This window comes from Sus scrofa, chromosome 14 (assembly GCF_000003025.6).
Source record: "Sus scrofa isolate TJ Tabasco breed Duroc chromosome 14, Sscrofa11.1, whole genome shotgun sequence".
Classification (NCBI taxonomy): domain Eukaryota; kingdom Metazoa; phylum Chordata; class Mammalia; order Artiodactyla; family Suidae; genus Sus; species Sus scrofa.
Genome location: NC_010456.5, coordinates 136,315,177 through 136,329,722, shown reverse-complemented (window position 1 = coordinate 136,329,722; position 14,546 = coordinate 136,315,177). Strand labels below are relative to the sequence as shown.

General features: G+C 50.7%; 1 protein-coding gene across 1 annotated transcript in view; it reads right to left on the bottom strand.

Moving 5' to 3' along the window:
• The window catches only part of DOCK1 (dedicator of cytokinesis 1), a 545,742-nt gene that overhangs the window by 415,766 nt on the left and 115,430 nt on the right, over window positions 1-14,546 (bottom strand). Inside the window, 4 exon segments of the mRNA XM_021072613.1 lie at window positions 4,344-4,477; window positions 9,390-9,398; window positions 9,400-9,489; window positions 9,824-9,913. Coding sequence (XP_020928272.1) covers window positions 4,344-4,477; window positions 9,390-9,398; window positions 9,400-9,489; window positions 9,824-9,913 — 323 coding nt within the window.

Below are 14,546 nucleotides of genomic sequence, written 5' to 3'. Positions count from 1 at the left end.
ATGGAACCTGGGCCTGGGGGGTGGGGCAGGGACAAAATGTGACCAAGAGGCTTTAACCCTGTTGTCATCATTTTAAGGTCAGGACATTTTTTCCTGCCATGGATTCTTCTCAGCAATTTCAGACTAAAGATTAATATTTAAGAAATTCTATTGACAGGGAAGGAGTAGGCACAGGTATTTTTATACGTCCCAATAAAGGACCACAGATAACAGGGAAACGCAGGGGACACTGGGAGATCTCTGTAAGTAAATACATGGCTCAAAAAGCCATCAGAACAAGGTAGGCTTGCTTCCCGAATGGAGCCTTGCGAATGGCCTCAGGTCGTTGGGTGGGGATGGGACGAGGCCTGCATTCATAGTCAGACCAAGGGCAAGTGTTTGGGGACCACTTTTCAGCGGATTTGAATACAGGCCTCATGGGGACCCTAAGGAGCAGCTACTGCTCCCAGAAAGGAAGAGGCGGGCTTTTCCAACCCCCACTCCCTCGATGATAAAACCAGATCCTCAGGGCAGAGCTTCATGCCTGCCCGCCTGCATCTCTCACAAGCGTCCTATCCTAATAAATCTATTTCTCGCCTATCACCGTGTCTCTCACTGAATTCCTTCTGCACGGAGACAGGAAGAACCTGAACCTCGGTGAGTCCAGACACGGGGGAGTGATTCTAATTTAAAACCGTGGGTTCAAGTCCCAATCTGGGTTTAGGTCGGGTTCGAGTCCTGGCACATGGGTTCAGGTCCCAGTCTGTGTTCTGGCTGGGATCAGGCCCTTAGTGCTGTCAGTTTCGCTATCATATCTACACAATGTGGCTACAACTGCTGCATTTCCAGGGGGAACTTATGTCCTTCTCTGCCCTTGAGAATTGAAAAGGTGGAGTTCCCGCTGTGGTGCATGGGTTAAGGATCTGACTGCAATGGCCCCGGGTGCAGATCTGCTCCCCAGTCAGACGCAGTGGGTTAAAGGATCTGGTGTAGGTCACAGCTGCAGCTCAGATTTGATGCCTGGCCTAGGAACTTCCATATGCTGCAAGAAAAAGAATTGGAAAGGTGGCCAAGAGACACATTTAAGAAACATTCAGAGAAAAAGCTAATGCCTTCCTTCTGGCAACTGCTGCGACCTATCTTCTGCCCTTTTTGCACTTGTGGTCTTGGATGGTCTGGTTTTTCCTTTTGTTTTTGTTCTGCTTTTTAGGGCTACACCCATGGCATATGGAAGTTCCCAGGCTAGGGGTCAAATCGAGATGCACCTGTGACCTGTACCACAGCTCATGGCAACGCTGGATCCCCGACCCACTGAGCAAGGCCTGGAATCGGATCCCCATGGATATTAGTTGGGTTTGTTTCCACTGCACCGCAGAGGGACGTGCGTGGACAGTCCGCTCTCAACAAACAGGTTCTCCCAGCAAAGAGACTCAGGGCTCAGACCTGGCTCCTCCCACTCCAGGACAAAGGCTGGCGCCGGGGTTACCATGCTGCCAAACCCCAGACTAAGGCACAGCTAAGGATGCCAAACAGAATACATTTCCTGAGTCACAGCCAAGGGTCTGCTGAGTAGTTCACTCCATTTCTGGGTAACACAGTCTGACTGAATCCCAGCTGTGGATCCCTTAGAGCTCCAGTGACTTCAAGTCAAAGACACACTGGAGACAGGGGATCGACCCCCAAGGCCAGGGGTGGAGAAAGGCTGAAAGGGGCCTGATGAAATGGGGTTTACTAACCCGGAATAAATACGGGATGCGCTTAGCGGCCCGGTAACAGAAATTCTTGCTTAGAAGTATGAGAAAGAGAATGTTCATTGCCCATCCAAAACACACTGCCCCTTTACTGCTTTACCAAAAGAAATCTGATTTTGTTGAAAGCACCAGGAACCCCTTTGCAACCTCCCTGCAACTAGGGTGGTCAGGGGACATCGTTCTGGCCAGTGAGATGGAAGCACATGACATCTTGCAGGCAGTGGGGCAGCTCTTTAAAAGGAGAGTTATTGGAAGAGCTGTTTGCCCCTCACTTTCCCTTCTCTGCTGCCTGAAATGCAGGCCTGACGACAGGAGGGGCAGGAGCCACTTTGGAGCCATGAGAGAGAGACAGACCCTCAGGATGGTGGGGCAGGAGGATAAAAGGAGACGAGGGCCTGGGATAAGCAAGCAGAGACCAGGGGCACAAGCCGGGACTCTCTGGGCTCCACATAGTGTGGGGAAAAAGTGAACCTCAGCTGGCTCAGCCCCGTTAAGCTGGGTTTTTCTGTAACACGGAGCCCATCAGATTCCTAATATCTTAAGATCAATAAACTCAGTAACATTTATGGACCGTGATTCCGAGAGCTCATGCCATTTCTGTTCTGAGGTTGCAAGAGATTCAGGAGGGTCAGAGAGAAATAATTCAGATACTGGGGTCCCCTTGGGTGACCCCAATCTTTTCTAAGCAGCATTACTTTGTAACAGATTATCGAATTTACAACAACAGCAGGAACACACGGTCCACCAATGCCCACTTCTCTGCATGATTACTCTCTGAAAAGGAACACCAGCCGTGTGTCTGGAAGGGAGACGGCAGCAGCAAAGCCCGGACCCAGTGTCATGCTGGTTACAAACTGTACAAGGTTGAAATGTTCTCAAGCACAGGACACAATCTGTGTCACCGGGGCTGTTCTTTCAAGTTCATCCTCTCACCTTAGTGGGGATTCTGTTTCAGAGTAATCAAAGATTGAAAATTAGTGGGGAGAGGTACCATCGTGGCTCAGCGGGAACAAGCCCAACTTGTACCCATGAGGACACAGGTTCAATCCCTGGCCTCCATCGGTGGGTTACGGATCCGGTGTTGCTGTGAGCTGTGGTGTAGGTCACAGACAAGGCCGGATTTGGTGTTGCTGTGGCTGTGGTGTAGACCAGCAGCTGCAAGTCTGATGTGACCCCTACCTGGAACTTCTACATGCCATGGGCCCTAAAAAGACCAAAAAAATTAAAATAAAAAAATAAAAGTAGTGGGGGGAAATAGAAAAGCAATATAGGGGTGCCAAGAAGTTCATTTTTATAGAATTAGTTTTATTTTATTATTATTTTTTTAACGGTCGCACCCATGGGACATGGAAATTCCCAGGCCAGGGACTGAATCGGAGCTGAAGCTGTGAGCTACACCAGACTGCAGCAAGGCCAGATCCTTCAACCCACTGCACTGGGGCGAGGATCGAACCTGTGACTCACCGAGACCTGAGCCACTGCAGTGGGATTCTTAACCACCACACCACAGAGGGAACTCCAATATAGAATTAATTTTATTGAAAAATAAGATAAAGTGCACAAAAACCAAATCTGGTTTTCTGGGTCATCTTTCACACCCTGACAGTGAGAAAACCATCAACAGCACTGGCCCTGAAAACAGGAAAAGCTTCAACCCCATCAAGATTCCCATCTATCCAGGAGCTCCCCGGTGGCCTCAGCACCCGTTAAGGGACTCGGCACTGTCATCCCTGTGACTTGGGTCACGGCTCCGGCTCAGGTTCCATAACGGGAACTCCCCCACCCACTTTAAGTTCAAAGGACGGTTCATAAATTCATCCAGAGCGTCTGAGAAACCCGTGACCAAGATAAAGCCCTGAGTGTCCACTCGTTGGGCAGCTTTGCATGTGGGAAGCTCTAGAAACAACACGCTCTTCTAGTTGAGAGAAAGAGTGAGGACGCCCCAAGCTCTTCCCACATGAGCTAACTTAACTGGGTTCTGGCTTGTTGTGGTTGCTGCTCATTTGTTTTATTTGGGTTTGCTCTCGGAGGCCTTTCTTCTCTATAAGCCATATTGAAAAGAACGTCAGAAGCCTTGGTCTTGGCTCCGCACTGCCTCTGAAGAACTGTGAACAAGCAGTTCCCGTTGTGGCTCAGTGATTAATGAACCCGGCTAATATCCATGAGGATGCAGGTTCGATCCCTGGCCTCGCTCAGTGGGTTAAGGATCCAGTGTTGCCGTGAGCTGTGGTGTAGGTTGCAGATCCTGCGTTGCTGTGGCTGTGGTGTAGGCTGGCAGCTGTGGCTCCGATTGGACCCCTAGCCTGGGAACCTCCACATGCAGCAGGTGCGGCCCTAAGAAGACAAAAAAAAAAAGAATGGTGAACAGGTTCAGGGGACCATGTTTAACTCCTAGGCACACCTTTCACACTCGGGGGCAGGGCTCTCGACTCAAACTCAGTGTCTGTATTTCATTGCAGGGGGCTGTGCGACGTTGAGCCTGGGCCACCCCAGCCCGGGACTGCTCCCTGGTCCCACTGTGTCAAGCTCAGAAGCAAGGGGAACGGAGAAGGCAAAAGGCAGGAGGGCAAGGCGGGCTACGTGTGCCCGCAGAGCCAGCACGCGGATACCTACTGATTGAACAGGACCGGGAGCGCACAATGAACTTGAAGATGTACTCCAGGGCCTTCACGGCTTTGTACAGCTGGTCGCTGATGCCCGGCTTCTCCGCGTTGTCCACATAGCTCCTTAGCACTTTGGTCAGCTTCCTGGGCACGATGGAAAACCCAAATGAGCACGTTCAGAAAACCACAGTATCTAACGTCTTACCTGGGACAGAAACGCCCAGTTATCCTTAGGCTGGTTCACGCTTATCAGTGTAAGCGTGTTCGTGAAATGTATTCTCAACAGATTGAAAGTGACCCATAAAATAACCCTCGGAGGAGTGAGAGCTGAGCATGTAACAAGCCCTTATTAAATGTTAGATGCTCTTCTAGGCGTTTAAAGGCATTGTGTCATTTACTCTTCAGAGCAACATCATAAAGGCCAGTGTCGGGTTTTATCCCTCACTGACAGACGGAGAAGCCCAGGATTGGGTAGGGGAACGAGCTTTCCCCAAGGCTACCTAACAAAATTGAAGGGATTTTCTTTATAGCTAAATGTACTTTTTAAACGCTCATTGTTTTTCCATTGGGCATGTATTATTATTTTCAAATGACAGAGGCAGTATGGTGGTAATCCATTTTTAATTCTGCCCGAACTTGCACAATTTCTACCACTCCTGGCCCATCAACTAATAATCATTGTTCATTAGTCACACACTGATGACCCTTCAAACGGTGCCTTCTCAATCATAAAAGCACGATTCCATTAACTTGGATATACTTTCAGCTGTGAGTGTACTGGGCCAGCACTGGAACTTTCAAAACATGAGCAGCCTGTGTAAATCCTGTATGACAACGACCAGCAAGGTTACCCCCTGAACCAAACTGCTCCACTCCCCAACTTCCTATGTCAGCAACGAAAATTCCCTGTGGCTTATAAATATTTATCACCATCATAAAAATAACCTGCTAGATGGACCTAGAGATTATCACACCAAGTGAAGAAAGCCAGAGACAAATAGCACGGATTGCTTATATGTGAAATCTAAAAACACGATACAGACAAACTCATTTACAAAACAGACATAGACCCACATATGCAGACAACACACTTAGGCGTAACAAAGGGAGGGGAAGGTGAATCCGAAGTTTGGAATTAAGATATACACACTCCTGGACAGAAATACCCAACGAGGACCTACTGTAGAGCCCAGGGGATGACAGCAATGTTTTAGAAGAGCCTAAGAGGGAACGAATCTGAAAATGTAGATCTATACGCAGGTGTAAGTGAGTCACAGTGCTGTACACCCGAAAAGGACGCAACATGGTAAATCAACTTTACTTCAATTAAAAAAATAAGAAGAACAACCCACTAGGGTACTGGCGGCGGTTCCGGTTAAGCTGTGAGCCAGCCTGCACCTGCTTGTGACTTAAGATGGTTACAAGACGCTCGTCAAAGCATCGGCAATGTGGCTGTGGTTGACCCTGAAACAGTCCTTAGCGTAACTCTTTGACGGATAAAGCACAACAAGAAGGCTTTGGGGGGCTGAGGGGATGTGAATTCGTTTCTTTTCTTCTGAACTTTTCAGGGCTGCACCCGTGGCATATGGAGGTTTCCAGACTAGGGGTCAAAATGGAGATACAGCTGCCAGCCTACACCGCAGCCACTGCAACACAGGATCCTTAACCCAGGGAGAGGCCAGGGATTGAACCCACATCCTCATGGACACTAGGTCGGGTTCTCAACTGAGGCACAACAGGAGCTCCATGAAAGTCCTTTCTAGCACAGACCAGGCTTCAGAAGTAAAGAGACTCTCAGGGAGCACCCCGCCACTTCCCACAGGCTGCGATGCTGGCCGAGGCGGGGCACAGTGTCACCCCAGATACGTGTCTTGTGATGACTCTCAAGTCGCGACAGAACCTCTCCAGTCCTGGCATAAAAGCGGCTTCACTGGGTTTAACTTATTTCCCAAACTGATGGGGCCACACATCTTTTCTTCTTAAACTGAATGACATTCCAAGGAATAGACAGACACTCCATAGAAATATATTCGGGAAATTCTTGTAACAGATTCTTTAGAATAAGAAAAAGGAACGATACGCAAAGAGAATTAGAACCAGAAAGTACATGTGGAAGTCAAAAGACCTGAACCCTTGTGAGCCAGGCCAGCTGTCACTGCAGCAAGACCCCAGGCCTCGGCACTGAGTGAGTGGGGCAGGGCCCACGGGTCTCGGTCCAGCGAGGGAGGCCAGATCCAGCTCTGGGAAGGGCCACGCTGTGGACAGAAGGAGGCTGTCCTGCTGGTTTTCTGGAAGAACTGTCCCCGAAGCTGATGCCTGCCATCCTTCCTGCATGGACCAGCACCGGTCCCTCTGATCCGTGAACTACCCACGCGGGGAAGCACCCGCCCTGAGAGCCAGAGGGCTGAGAAGTACCAGCCATCACCTGCGGTCGTCTGTCACACCGCCTCTCGGACTTCTTTGTGAAGGAAAACTACAGGTCGCAACATGTGTCAAAGGCAAGAGGTAAAGAAACGACCTGGAGGAGTCTAACCTGAGCCCCTGCCAGCCAAGGCTTCCGGGAGGGGGGAGGGGGCCTCGCTGTGGCAACACTTGCTACCAGAATGTGCCCTGGGCCAGAGGAAGCACTTCCTTAGCTCAGAAACCACGTCCTGAGATTGGGTTCAAACTGTGGGAATCCCAGTTATCTCCTTTGGTATTTCAAGGCGAAAATCCTCAGATTCGAAGTGAAGATGCACTTGGGGTGGCTGGTTTCTCAAACCATGACAAGAATACTTATTTCCCGAAACTAAAATGTCCTCTGCAGCCGATGACAGAGACGGAAGGAGAGGGTTCTGATTCTCAGCTCAGTCCCATCGTAACTTAACAATAAAACGGCAGCTCTTCGTGTGCCCTTGTATGGTTATTGGTGGTTGTTTTGGCCACACTCACAGCACGCAGAAGTTCCCAGGCCAGGGATCGAACCCTCGCCACAGCAATGACCTGAGCCGCTGCAGTGACAGTACCAGAACCTTTGACCACAAGGCCACCAGGGAACTCCCTAAAATGCTAGTTTTTGTGTCTCGCATTGAGCAACTTGCCAAAAGCTGCCTGATGTTGGTTTTCTTCCAAGTTTTGAGAATAAGGGTGGCATTCTTTCCCCGACGGCACAGGAAGAAAGATGCCAACAGGAAGATGTGCAAAGCACACAAAGACCTTATTCGCTGCTCTGACTTCCTGAAATAAAGCCACGAAATCTAATCTGAGAAAAGCTGTCCAGCCACGTTTCAATAAAGGAGAGTGGTCAAAGCAACACACCCAGAGCAACACAGAGGCCACGTCCATAAACCCTGCTCGGGCTCCGTTCTGGGGGCTGTTCCAGATGCTCCAGCGAGATGGTGCCACCTGATTAGCCCTCCTCCCAGTCTGTAAGCAACTGTCCGGAGCACAGAGGAGCTGGGCTTCCCCACGGATAGAACACAATGTTTTCAACAAGCATTCATCAGCAAGCCAGCACCAGCTTGTGGCAGCTTGTCCTGTGTGCGCGAGGACAGCGCAGCTCCCCGCCCGCTCGGGGCTCCCCCCGCCGCCTGGCAGGAATCATGACTCAAGCAGACCTGAGAGAAGCAGCGATAGGACGGTGGACCTGGAGGTCCCACAGCCAAGGACAACGGGTTTGGACCTAAGTCTGGCCAGACCCAGACAGGAGCTCCGACTCAATGTCCTGGCTCTAAGGAGAACTCTTGGAAGGTTCTTGAAATGACAGCGTTCTTTCTCACTGCCACTCCCACGATAAAAAGTCTGAGTAAACGCCAGTCAATCCCATTGCGACAGAATGAGGAACTCGCCCTAATAGTTCTGGTAATAATGACACCTAACTAGTGCTTCGCTTTTTGAGTGCCAGGGACTATTCCAAACACCTGACATGTAATAACTCATTAAAATTCTCAAGAACCCCCTACCATCATGCGGTTTTAGAGATGAAAAGGCTGACACTCGGAGATGTTAGGCAACGTAAACTTGCATGTGACAGAGAGTGGTGACCCAGGCCCAGGCAGCCAGGCCCCAGGGCTGTGGCATCAACACCAGGCTCCACACATTCCCCTCCGTGTCCCACAAGACCCACTGGCACTTGTACGGGGACGTGGGGACAGGTGGAGTGCAGCTGGGTCTGCAGTAAGAATCCAAGTTAGAGCCATAGCTCCTGGAAGCAAAGGAAAGGCACTCTTTAAAGGTGCCTTTAAATAAGAGGGGGGTCTGTCGTGGCTCAGCGGAAACAAATCTGACTAGCATCATGAGGACGCAGGTTCGATCCCTGACCTGGTCCAGACCCAGACAGGGGTCTCATCAGTGGGTGAAAGATCTGCCATTGCTGTGAGCTATGGTGTCATCAACAGAAATACAAGTAATTCCTGATGTGATACAGGGACTTCGCAATGAAAGACGACACAGTTTTATTAACTGGGTGTCGCAAACTCAGCTCGGACCTGGCGCTGCTGTGGCTGTGGTGTAGGCTGGCAGCTATAGGTCCGATTCGACCCCGAGCCTGGGAACCTCCATATGCTTTGGGTGCAGCCATAAAAAAAAATAATAATAAAATAAAATAAAATAAAATAAAAAATGCATATAGAAATACAAGGGGCCAAGCAAAGTCAAAAATAAAGCAAAACAAAACGAAACAGGGCAGTAAGATACATCAAACAGGACACCACCAAATTTTATTCACACTGAATCACCAATCATCTCAAAACAGGACCGTATGCATGTATTCCTTCATGGGACACTCTTGAGGAAGCTGTGGAACAACGGGCCCCTGCATCTATACGTCGGTTTCATCACAAAGAACTGAACATTTGCAAAGACAGAGACGTGGAGGAAAACAAGAGGGTGCCCAGAATCCTCTCATTATCACCCGTCTCCATCAGCCGAAATGTTAAGACGGAAACAATAATCACAACTATCCCAGTAAATTCACAGATTGGGGAAGGGAAGTATGGAATCATAGGCAAAAGTGGAAAAGACTGACAATAATACAGCAAAAGAAGAACGGCTTTGAAAACAACAAAAAAGAACTTACGTGTAGGCTAGGGTGCGCTGAAGTGCTTCTTAATGTAGGTTTCCAAAACCGGATTGAAATGCTGAAATTTTCTATCAGCGATTAGTCCAATGATAAATACCTATTAAATTAATATGTTCGTGAGCACAGGAAATGCAAACCATGTTTGAATCTTCATGTGAATCACTTGCACCCCTGCGTTCACAGGGAGCGCTAACATTTTCAGACAGAAGTTGGTCGGCCACTTTACCTCGTCTTCCCCGAGAAATGACATTTGCCCAATGACAGTGTTGCACTGAAAGAAACCTCTCCAGCTCTCGATGCAGCGGCTCTGCTTGGGTTTACAACTGAACACGCTGTCGAGGTTCCTGTGAGGGATCCCGCCCCCACCCGCCAAGGCTACAGCATGAAAGGACACCTGAATGTCCGCGGGATGCAAAGTCAAAGCCTCTCACCAGAGCATCAAACACCAGGGTATCAAAGGTCTCGCTCTCCGAGTTCTCCATCATGATGTTGAAGAGCGCATCCAAGGTGTCCTGCAGGAACTAGAGAGACAGGAAAGGTCAGCAGACAAAGTGAACGCCCCCACCACCCCCCAGCCCAGACCTATCCTTTTCAGAAATAGACACCCACCTTTCCCAAAGGGCATCGACCAAGCTATGAATGTGGGGGATTTTTCCCAGGCATTCGAGGCGTGAGAAAAAAATCTGAGATGAGTGAATTTAGAAGAAAAACATGCTGGAGCTCCGCCAGTAGCGCAATGGGATCAGCGGCATCTTGGGAGCAACGAGACGCAGGTTCGACCCCTGGCCCAGCATAGTGGGTTAAGGATCTGGCGTTGCCGCACCTGAAGCTTAGGTTGCAGCTACAGCCCAGATCTGATCCCTCGCCCGGGAACTCCATATGCCACAGGGCAGCCCCCCGACCCCCCCAAAAAAAGAGAAGCAGAAAGACATGCCACTCGGAGTCAAGCAGACGATAGTGCCCACAGCCCCTCCCCATGGCACCTCTCCCACCATCCCTTGGTGTTCAGTCTAGGGACACAGGGCTCAACAGCAACTCTGCGAAGACTGGATCTGGCTCGTTCCATACACTCAGTGTAGGGCCTGAGCTAACAAGTGAGCTGAAGTCGCACAGGGAGAAATTCTAATATGACAAAGGACCTTCTACAGGCGCAGGTGCCCAGGGACAGAAGAGATACATGTTTCTGAAACCGGGGTGTAGAGCAGAGAGCCAGGAAGTACTTACTTTATTCAGCAATAATTTAGAAATTATTTTTATAGCCTACTGTAATTCACCAAATAATTATTATAGCTTAGAATGACAAAACATCAGGAATTTTGTTTAGAAAAGAAAAAAATCTGGAGACTTCAAAGTTGTGCCACACTAGCAACTGGCTTCGAACTCTAGCTCTTCCTCCCTTGAAAGAACTATAAAGAGACCACACTGGGAGTAATGAGTCCCTGTTGGAGGGGGAGTTGAAGAACAGGAGAATGCCATTCAGTACGGACAGGTGGCTCTGAAAGGGACTGAAGACAGATGCTCCATCATTAGTCACTAGAGATGTGCACGTCGAGATCTCAGTGAGACATCCATTGGTCCCCCTACACTCTGGTGGCGCTCATGAACAAATGGGCAACAGGGAGTTCCCATTGTGGCTCAGCAGGTTTCCATCAGGATGCAGATTCGATGCGTGGCCTCGCTCAGTAGGTCAGGGATCCAGTGTTGCCACAAGCATCAGCACAGATCACAGACATGGCTTGGATCTGGCCTGGCTGTGGCTGTGGCGCAGGCATCAGCTGCAGCTCCGATTCGATCCCTAGCCTGGGAACTCCCCAATGCCGCAGGTGCGGCCCTAAAAAGAAAACCCAATGAAAGATGGGACAACTGTGATGTGTGAGAAAAGATGGAGAGAAATGGGGGCCCTACCACAGGCTGGAAAAAGCATCACCTGAGACAGTGGCTTTGGAAAACAGAACAAGTCCTCCAAGGGCTGAACGGATTTACCATGTGGCTCAATAATTTCATTCCTGGGAAAACATATGTCCACCTGAAAACCTGTACACACATATTCATGGCAGCTTCATCCATCAGTGTCAACATGTGGAAACAGCCCAAATGTCCATCAGCTGATGAATGGAAAAACAAACTGTGGCATATCCACCTGGTGGAATATCGATTAATCAGCCATGGAAAGGGATGAAGTTCTGATACACGCCCCCACGGGCCTTAAAAGCATTCTACGAAAAGAGCCAGTCGCCAAAGGTCATATGCTGTCTGAATTAATTCATATACAATATCCAGAAGCGTCAACTCCACAGAGACAGCCAGTTGCAGCAACAGGGGGCACGGACGGCCAGCAGGTGTGGGGTTTCTGTTTCCGGTGATGCAAACGCTCAGGTATGAGACAGTGTGGACAGGTGTGCCTGCGCACGCCGCCAGCTGCTGAACTGTGCAAATGACAAGGGTGGTTTCTGGAAGGTGGATGGTCTCGATCCAGTGGTTACGAAGAACAAAAGGAGTAAGGGAGGCAGCCCCGCTGCCGGGACGAAGGGCCGGCTGAGGAAGTCTCTGGACCAGATCTTCCCAGGCCTGAGCCCAAGATCCTTAATGTTCCCGGAGGATCTCAAGGGATTCCAGCCTCGGCTGGGACACCAAACACAGGGACCTGCTCCCCAGCCTGAGCCGCGGACCCTGGCAACTGCCCCCGTCCAGTACCTCCCAGCCCCCCTTCCACGGAGACAACGTGGTCTGAGACCCGTCAGGTATAGAATCCTCATTCTGCTGTACTGTGTCACCCACCGCCTGGTCTGTGCCAGAAAGCGTCACACGTAAGCGGCAGGAGAATGAAACCGGCCAGACCAGGAGGCTCTCTGGCCTGGCCATCAAGGCCTCCATCACCTGCCGACCGATTTAGGCCTGCACCACCTCGAGACTTGCATAGCCCTTCCCCTCACGCTCAGATTAGAAAAGCCTGCAAAGGTCCAGACTCAACACCATCTGCTAAGAGCCCAGTGTTCCTGCCAGCAGGCTGGTGCCCCGCCCTGGCATGTCACCGTGCATGCAAAAAGGTCCACCCGCTCCACCGAGACAGGCGACAAAGAAACAGGATAGCAGAGAGCAGCGGCTTCTGTGTCTGGCCACAGAGCCACAGCCAGGTCCAGAAGGTGGTCCCTTGGGGTCGCAGGAAACTCGCCCTCTCCCTAAGACTATACACCGAAGTCAGCTTCTTCCTTTCCCACCAAAAGGGGAAACTAGAGTTTTTACTACACGAGCCAGTACGTCTCTTGGTCATCCAGCAACGTCATCTTTCCACTTCAAGTTCTAAAGATACAGAAGGGAGGCCTTAAAAAAATGGAATAGAGGAGTTCCCATCGTGGTGCAGCGGAAACAATCTGACTGTGAACCATGAGGTTGTGGGTTTGAGCCCTGGCCTTGCTCAGTAGGTTAAGCATCCGGCGTTGCCGTGAGCTGTGGTGTAGATTGCAGACGCGGCTCGGATCCCGCGTTGCTGTGGCTCTGGCGTAGGCCGGGGGGCTACAGCTCCGATTCGACCCCTAGCCTGGGAACCTCCTTGGCCGCGGGTGTGGCCCTAAAAAGACACACACAGAGACATACAAAAAAATGCAATAAAACCCCACAGTCTATCAGTGTCCTTTGGTAGAGGATGAAAGAGGCCCACGCAGGGGCCCCCTCTGCCCCTGGCTCCCATTAACAGCCCTGGGGCCGCAGACGAGTCCGTTTCCTGCTCTGGGCCTGCAGGGTGTTGGGGACTGGTGATGGGAAGGGATAAATGGAAAGGCCATCCAGGCCCGAGGACACCAGGGAACAGAGGAAGAAGCGAGGTGACAACCACGTGCGGGGACACCCAACAGGATCTGCTAACAGGTTAGACAGGGGACGGGGGGGGGGTGGGGGGGGACCAGAGCCGAGGGTTCTGGATTCCCCACCCCCACCCAGCCCTGCCCTGGGGTCAGGGTGACGGTAGTTCAACAGAAAGACACGGAATCCCTGGTGTGAGGCAGGGACTTCGCAGTGAAAGAGGACACCGTTTTATTCACGGGGTGTCTTTTAAAGGGATGTTAACTTATGGACCGGGGTTTCATCGGAATGAGCGAATTCACAGAGCCAGGGACGTTTAAAATGCCATTAACACTGCCCAAGCCAGGAGAAGAAGAAGAAGACGGGCCGGGGGAAGATGATTAAAATGCAAAGATTAGGCAGGATATGGGAAGGGCCGTGCAAGGCCTTTAGAAAGCGGTGCCACCACATTAATTTACACTGAGGTCAACCACATTGCTGTTAATTAAGACCCTTTTTAAGTAATTAATTTTTACCGAAGAGATAAGGTTGGCTCCCTCTGCAAGCGCCTCTCACTGAGGCGGTACACGGATTGGGCTGTGGGGACCTTGCGCACAGCACCAGGCGCGGGAACCGGGTGGCTGCATGCCAGCCAAGGTGGAGCCCAGAGGACACAGAAATGCATTTCCTGACGGACAAGGATTAGTGCCTGAGCAGAAAGAGAGCCTCGGACTGAAGAAAAGATTGGAACCTTGGAGTTCCCACTGCGGCTCAGTGGGTTAAGAACCCGACTAGTGTCCGTGAGGATGCGAGTTCAATGCCCGGCCTTGCTCACTGGGTTAAGGATGCAGCATTGGTTTTTTTGTTTGTTTGTTTTGATGTTTGGCTTGTTGCCTGTGCTAGGGCCGTTCCCGCGGCGTATGGAGGTTCCCAGGCTAGGGGTCCAATCAGAGCTGTAGCCACCGGCCTACGCCAGAGCCACAGCAATGCCAGATCCGAGCCACGTCTGCAACCTACACCACAGCTCACGGCAACGCCACATCTTTAACCCACTAAGCAAGGCCAGGGATCGAACCCACAACCTCATGGTTCCTAGTCGATTCGTTAACCACTGAGCCACAACGGGAACTCCAAGGATGCAGCACTGTTGCAACCTGCAGTGTAGGTTGAAGATGCGGCTTGGATCTGGCGTTGCCGTGGCGGTAGTGTAGGCTGGCAGCTGCAGCTCTGATTCAACCCCTAGCCCAGGAACCTCCATATGCTGCAATTACCAAAGGAGGAATTCATTCAATGGGACCTCCGATCCCACTTATCAGACTGTCCTATCAGAGATAAGATCAAGAGGACACTCCAGTTTGTTCCAGAACCTGCTCTGTG